This window comes from Cariama cristata, unplaced genomic scaffold (assembly GCF_000690535.1).
Source record: "Cariama cristata isolate BGI_N322 unplaced genomic scaffold, ASM69053v1 scaffold13563, whole genome shotgun sequence".
Lineage (NCBI taxonomy): Eukaryota > Metazoa > Chordata > Aves > Cariamiformes > Cariamidae > Cariama > Cariama cristata.
Window position 1 is genome coordinate 28,661 of NW_009607894.1, and position 7,764 is coordinate 36,424.

At 52.8% G+C, this 7,764-nt stretch overlaps 1 protein-coding gene across 1 annotated transcript in view; it reads left to right on the forward strand.

Moving 5' to 3' along the window:
• Positions 1–5,352, forward strand: part of CR2 (complement component (3d/Epstein Barr virus) receptor 2) — a 22,118-nt gene extending 16,766 nt beyond the window's left edge. The window contains exons 17-22 of the mRNA XM_009696921.1: positions 1,006–1,146; positions 1,464–1,643; positions 2,786–2,968; positions 3,529–3,717; positions 4,029–4,249; positions 5,191–5,352. Of these exons, the coding sequence (XP_009695223.1) occupies positions 1,006–1,146; positions 1,464–1,643; positions 2,786–2,968; positions 3,529–3,717; positions 4,029–4,249; positions 5,191–5,352 (1,076 nt within the window). The remainder of the gene's footprint in view (positions 1–1,005; positions 1,147–1,463; positions 1,644–2,785; positions 2,969–3,528; positions 3,718–4,028; positions 4,250–5,190) is intronic.
• Positions 5,353–7,764: the final 2,412 nt, after the last annotated feature.

Below are 7,764 nucleotides of genomic sequence, written 5' to 3' on the forward strand. Positions count from 1 at the left end.
TTCTCCTCTTTAGCTGCACCTCTACATGCTTGCAAAGAGCCACCCAACGTTCCCAGGGCTTTTCAGAAGTCTTACGCTGGGGTACGCATCACCCCTGGGACCAGTGTTAAGTACGGCTATGAGCTTGTCCCAGGGCCGGGTCTCTTGTCTGCAGAACTCCTGGAGCTCAGAACTTGTGTCGCGGGCAGCAAACCACCCTTTCAATCATCCGTGCGGTAGCTCAGAAGCTGTTCCCAGGGTTGGAGGACATCCCTACGGTTTGGGGCTCAAGATGAGGGTGGTGGTAAGATGGGGAGAGTCAATTAGACAGGTACTAGTTTTTACCGTTTAATTAAACGGGTCATAGTTAGCAATATCGGAGTGATATCGGGTTGATACCAAGGTTGATGGTTAAGCCCTGATCAGCCTCTAGACATGCTGAAGGTAGCTGGTGAACTGTCGTGCATCCCGCAGGCTGGCTTCAGCACAGGAGAAGTGGGGATCTGCTGACAAATAGAGGTCTCTAGAAAGGGGAATAACTCGTAGCTTCTGCCTGGAAGCTGTCAGTTCCTTTCAAAACAGGCCTTTTGAGAAACCTCTCCCCCTTGCACAGCACACCCCGGCACCTCCCTGCAGAGGCATCTGCTGCTCCCCCGCTGCCAGCTCCGCCTTTACACCCTTTTTCTTTTCCTTCTCTTTTTAATTCACTGTGGTTCTCAGAGGTCCGTTGTCCCAATCCAAACATAATACCTAGTACTCACGTCCCAGTACCTAAGCTGGGGCCTGGGGAAGATACGTACGAGTGCGGCGACGATCTTCCCATGGGTGCTGGGATGAAAGGCAGCATCGCCAGCGCTGCCCTGGCGTGGGTTTGGCAGTGCCGGGGTCGCTGCTGTACCAGGGTGCAAACCGGGGATGCTTTTGACAGAGGCACGCTGTGGCTTGGTGACCTGCCAGCATCTCTTGTAAGGCATGAGGAAACCCCAGTTAGAGCTGCCTTTAGTTTAGTTTTCTTTGTTATTACAGTTTGTGACCAGCCCCAAAATATTTCTGGTGGGAGATATGGTAGCCGGACAGAAAGGTTTTTTGTTGAGACCTCAGTGGTGTACGTGTGTGCTAGAGGTTACACGGTTGTAGGAGAGCCCCTCCTTTATCGTAAAGCTGGAGGTGAGCTGCCGGCACCCTGGCATCACCCCACCCCTGGGTGCGCGGGGCGGTCGTACTGCAGCCTGCTAGAGCAAGCGCTGTTAGGAAAGGGCAGAAATAGCGTTTAATTGTGTGCAATGGAAACACTACGTGTTTGGAGTCCTGCTGATGAGGGCTGCTCAAGCACGCTTATTAACCCTTATCTCTCTGCCCCAGTTGCTGCATTTGTTAAACTGATTTGTCTTCTCTTACCCGACGGAGGTGCAGCGAGGGTTGGTCACGATAGCTGTATTCAGTCGGAATACCCCTGAAAAGCCCTGGTTTTTGGTGATCCACAGGGGTTCAGTGTCCCGTCCCAGACATCACACACGGACAGCTGAAACCTGCACAGAACTTCACCTACGGCAGCACAGCCACGCTCGAGTGCGATGACGGCTACGTCCCCGTGGGTGCCATCACCACCGTGCGCTGCCTGGGCAGTGGCAGGTGGCACCCGCGGGTGCCTGCCTGCACCCTAGGTACGCAGAGATCTCTTTTCTCCTTACCTTGTCTCCCATGTGTAATTGCCTGCTTGCATTTCACTGAAAGCATGTGCAGTGTTCGGAGGAGAGGGGTTGGGGGGGGGCACCACGGCGAGAGCTGCGCTGTCTGACGTTTGGTGGCAGGACTCCCCTCTGCTCTTTCATCGCCCCTGGGTAACGCGGCGGGGCTGGCCAGATTGGGCTGTCCTACCGTACATCCCATAAGGTACAAAAGTGTACGAAGATAAAGACTCGTTGGCTTCGCCACATCCTTTGGTCAATTTATCACCAGTATTTTTTTCCGTTTCAGTTCACCCCCCATACCCCACAGCGATGCTCGGGGTCGTTGCTGTCCCTTGCTGGGGTCTCCCAAAGGCAGGGCTCAGCTTTGTCCCCAGCCGGTCTCTGGGGGAGATCTCCCAGCCCTAAGGGTCCGTGTTGTCCCCTGCTCTGGCACCAGGTCGCTGTCCCTACCCTCCTGCCGTTGAGCACGCGGACCAAAGCTCTCAGCACGAGTTTCCAGTCGGGACAACCGTGACCTACTTCTGCAGACTCGGATACACTTTGCTCCCCGAAGTATCTCCAATAACTACTTGCCTTAAAAATTTCACGTGGTCCGTAATCCCAAAGCTTTGCCAGAGTAAGTACACCATTTCCTTTGCTTTGCCAACAAAGCATCAATTTAACAATGTGGAAATAACATTGTTTTCAAAATACCCGCTATTGCTGCTGTGCCATAAGGATTTCATTGAGCAGCGCTTTGGCTCTCACTAATAATAATTTTGCTATTCAAAGGGTAGTGTGGCTGAAAAGAAATAGCTGCAATTCACACTGATTATTTTGCTGTTCAAGCAAAGATGCAGTGATGCAGCTAGTAACGTACCATCCACCCCTGCAGCACGATGTACAGCTAATCACAGGGCTCGGATCATTCTGCCTTCCAAGAGAAATGGTCGTTATCACATAATTACTGTCCCTGAGCACGCCAGGTCTGGTTAGAGATGTCTGTCAGCATTAACAGGCCGCCTGGCCGTTCTCTGGGTCAGCAAGCCACCACCGTAAAAACCCGTGCAAATGTCTCCTGCTCCCCCCTCCTGACCCAAACCATGGGAGCTCTTTCTGACACCGGTGTTCCTCAGAGGTGCAGTGTCCCAGCCCAGCTCTCCGCCACGGGACAGAGGTCAGGCCCAGGAAAGCCGAATACACCTTCGGACACCAGGTGGAATTTCGGTGTGATCCTGGCTATGTGCTGAGGGGCAGTCAGAGGATCCAGTGCTGGTCCGACGGGACGTGGAGACCCCCCGTGCCGTACTGCGACAAGGGTGAGTGTGAACGGTGTGAACACGGTGGGTGCCGGGAGTTGCATCTCTGCAGCAGGTAGGAACAGCAGGGAGAAAATGGCATAACCAGAGCATCGCTTCTTGGAGCAGGTGGTGTTAGGAGGAGGGGTCCAAGTCGCAGCATTAAATGGCTTTAATGTTTCCATCTTCTGTCAAAACTGTAATTGATTAAATGTGTTGAGCAACGGGACTCGCAGCGGTTTCTCAGAGGACTGTTCAAGGGGTTTATGATACTCACAATTCCCTGACCCCATTTATGAGCAGGATCATTCCTTATGGAAAAGAGGAGAGGCCAAGGGATGGAGGCACATGCTGAGGTACCGGGGCCGTGCCGTGCCGGCGGGCTGGGGTGGTTGGCTGGGTCAGTCTGGGAACACTGGTGGAGATAGGACCAAAGCTGGCAAGAAGCAAGGAGGACTTTGAGGAGAGTAACCCAACATATAAACATCGAGAACTGGCTTCTCCTGTTACTTCCCTGCACTTCCATCTCCCTGACTTGAATGAAGAAAATCTTACTTTTTCCTTTCTCTGTTCTCTCATAGTCTGTGGTCCCCCTCCAAAAATCACCAATGGGCAGCACTCTGGCTCGAGAACGGAGCAGTTCCCCTACGGCTTCGAAGTGAAGTACAGCTGTGGCGAGGGTCTGTCCCTCATCGGGGACGACTCCATCTACTGCACCTCCGACGATGGGGTGAACCTGGCGTGGAGCGGACCTGCCCCGGAGTGTAGGGGTGAGTCGTTTCTCTTGTACGGGATCAGACTGAAACCAGGACCTGGGTGCAATGTTAGCGGTCAGCGCAATGGGATTAAAAGTGAGTAGGGCTGCCAGGAGATCCTGCTTCATTTGCAGGCTGCTTTGCAGGCTCAACAGCTCTGGACTGAGGATGATCCATGTGGAAATAGGGGACTCTGGTTCTCCTATAGTGATGGCCATCAGGCGGTCAGGAAGAGTGGCTCTGCCCTGCCTGACCTGGTTCCCGGTTGTCCCTGGGGAAGGGCAGCAGCCAAACACCCCGCTCCCACCTCCGCTCTCTTCCCGCAGTGGTTCGGTGCCCCAAGCCCACCGTTGAGAGGGGAAGGATGACTCCACAGAGGTTCACGTTTCCCTATGGGGCGGCCGTGCGGTTCTCCTGTGACGAAGGCTTCATGCTGCAGGGCGATGCTGAGAGCCGGTGCCTGGCTGACAGCACCTGGCACCCTCCCCTGCCCACTTGCCAGCCAGGTGGGTACCAGCCGGGAGCCGAGCCAGCGGCCCCTGTGACGGTGCGGAGAGGTTGGGGTGCAGCATTGCGTAGCTGTGCCTGGCCTCGGGGCTCCCCTAGTGCCGCCTTCTCTTTGCAGAAGAAACAAACTTCCTAAAGCTGATGCTTACCAGGCAACAGCTGAATTTTTCTCGACAGTCCTGTGTACAGGAGGCTGTAAGACAGGTCAGGAGACACCATCATTATTGACTTTCTCTTCAGTGCACCTTCTTACCGACAAACATCGATGCGCAGACTCTTGCGTGGGGATGCCTGAATTGAGACACTGTCAGAAACCAGCAAACGCGTAACACCTCTCGGGGGCTGCTCTGACCTCCCCCTCGCCTCTTGAAGGGCCTGGGGAAGTAACTTTGCTTTAACGTTTGGTTTCGCAGCTCCACAGATTTAAGTTCCCCTGCACAGGCTCCGTCTTCCCAGACACTGTAGGGGTTTTTTTCTACCTACATAATGATGACCCTCGTGCTGAGCTGCCTTCTGCTGTGGGTTTGCCTTTCAGTTCTGTGTCCACAACCACAAGTGGTCAATGGAAGGCTGAAAAGCACTTTGGAGGGTAAAACATGGTACCAAACAAATGCGACTGTTACTTTTGAATGCCTTCACGGATACCACTTCTCAGACGATGGAGACGTGTCTTTAGAAGACTCTTGGACAGCCACGTGCTTGCCTGATGGTACCTGGACACCGCTGCCCAAGTGTGTAAGTACCATAGTCTGGCTGAGTTCCCGGATGGATGCTGCCTGGCTTCCAATACGAAAAATAACTGTGTCAGCTTCTTAAAATCTTTTGCTTTATGGCACCAGTGAGGGACACAGTCTGTGCTGGGGCAGTGCACGGCAAATGGGACAGTGCAGACCCAGAGCTGAGGAGTGGGTGGCTCTCCATCTGCTGCAGTGCAATCTGACATGCTTTTTTCTGGGTTTTGTTTGTTTTACTTTTTAACAGAGGAAAGAAGGTGATGCTGATGTATGTGAAGAGGTTCATTATATTAAAACGGTCTTTGAATGCGGTGTGCCTATGGCAGAAGTGAAAACTCTGCTGGAAATAGAAAAACTGTTTCTGGAGATTAAAAAACTAAAGGTGGAACTAGAAAACTTGAACAAATGAGTCCTGTAACACACTGTAAAGGATCACCTTCCCTTTGGTGAACACGCAGTTTGTGGAGTCACAGTATCTATAAGAAGGCTCGCGGTGACTTTATGGTTCATGCTTGCATGCCTATAGCCAGAGAAATATAACCAATATATGGGAGATGGCTTGTCATGCTAGATGCTGGAGCATAGAGGGGTTTTTGCTCTTTTCCTTAAATCTGACAAGCTTGATTTGCTATTTAACAAATGTATTGTTTCACATTTTATATTAGGAAGCATAGTAAGAAATTAAATTGAGCTTCTTTGAGTAACTGCATAAACTGTGCTAAGCTAAGAGAAGGGAGGACCGAAGTCCACAGAAGTAAACTCCTAGCCGAGAGAAGTGCCCAGCGGTTCTCGCTGAAGGTGCTTCTGCCATAACCGGTTTCTGTGGGTGTGCTGCACCCCCTGCCCGTGCTGACCGCAGCCTGTCAGGGCATTAGCACACTGCTGCTGCCTAGAAATGGTAGTGAAGTCAGTGCTTAGCTACGTGATTTTCTGTTCATCTAGCTCATGATTTCTGTTCATCTAGTTAGGGGCGGTTACGCAGAAGAAGTGCATTTGTAAAGGCTTCTATTCACTTACCTCTGGATTTAAGAGGCAACAGGTTTCTGGCCCAGCTCTGTACTCGACAGATATCTGTGTTGGTGTCACCTTCCACGACCCTATTTCTGGCAAGCAAATGCTAAGAATAGATGTAAGTTTACATGTAGAGAACCAGACAGCAAAGATTGTTCTTACTATTCAATAAACGATGATCAGTTTACATCGCTCTGTGATGCAGCAATTACTCCTTCCCTGCAGGATTACCATAAAGATGGAGGTGTAACCACGGATCTCTTGTAATCTGTCAGGGTGGCTGTAAATTAGGCAGATTTCCAGTGTGGTCCAACGGTTGTTTGGACTGAGAGCCGAGCCCTGGCAGCCCGGGTCGGCCCTCGGGGTGCCCAGGGAGCCGCAGCGGGCACGGCACGGGAGGCAGCTGGGCTGAGGGCACGGTGCGGCACAGCAGGACACTGCTGCCTGGGCTGGGTGGGAGAGGGGGGAGCATTCATCTCCTGCACAAGTGATTTGCAGAGGTGTATCATTGCCAGATGCATGCTTTTATGAGTTATTAGAATTGCTCTAAATGGTGCTAGAGCCTAAAGCATAACACCTAGGGAAGAGATGGTGTCTCCCATCTTCACGCAGAAAGATGCTTTGGTAATGCACCCTGCGCTTCATGTCCTGGTGTGGAGATCTGCAGTGGGAGGCACTCTCAGACCCACTCCGCTTCTCCCTGTGCCGCAAGGCGAGCAGGGCTGCACCCTCCTGGCGTGACACCTTGCTCCGCTCTGCGTGGAGCTCCCCTGGGACTGCAAGCACAAAGCGTCTTCTCTCCCTGTGCAAGGCTCAAAGGCCATCGGCATGAATAAGATCAGGGTGTTAGGTCCTGCATCTATCTAAGTGTGTTTGAGTAGTCTCGACTGATGTCAGACGGGATATTTCAGAGCGTTAGTCAGTAGGCAGATGTATTCGCTCACACCCGTTCCTAATTACAAATGAGTCAGGCAATTAAGAAAAAAAGAACCAAGCACAAAGGAAAATGCTTTTATTTTCTGTTTCACTAACTCTGCTTATGGAAGATCTGTGTTGCATTACCTGCCAGCAAACAACTAAGTAGGCATTTTCCTACCCTGGCTACATCTTGGGGCTAGGTGGGGGTCTTTCCCGCTCTGGTAGCATTTGGTTTTGGTAAAAGTGTGTTAGTCAGCGCTCACTGCCAGTCTCAGGTCAAATAAAAGGTTGAGTTATTCCCCGACTCCTTATGGTGGGGCAGGAGGGCCAGGAGGCTTTACCCGAGCCTGTGGGTGACAGCTGTCCCCCACCCCGCTTGCTCTCCATGTCCCTGCCAGAGGATTTCTCTCCATGAGTGTTCTGGAAAGGTTTCCACTGCTCCAAAGGCTTGGCTGAGTCTGCTGTGCTGCATCTCCTCCCAGCTTCAAAACAGCCCCTTGGAGCTAACAGTGCTTGACAGAGGAGCATGGAAACTGCTGCAATGAAGTCTGGAGAACCAGGACGGGGAAAGCACCCAGGCACCCTGAACTGCAGGGTACCCACCGGGGCACGGGGGTCTGGCCACCCCATGCTGCTCCTGGCCTTGCTGGGGCTCCTAGGCATGCCTGTGGCTCACGGTGAGTACGGGGACACGGGATGCATGGGGAGGACCACCGAGACCTGCGCGGATCCCACCTTGCTGCTCAGGGGCTGGGGTGGGTGATGCCACCATCCCCAAGCCTAGGGACCCATTACTTGATGCTCCTATGGATGCAGCGCTGCCTGGGGCCTTTGCCCAGAGGGGAAGCCTGGGCCAGCCCAGTCGGCCTCCCGAGACGCTCGCCGGGGCTGG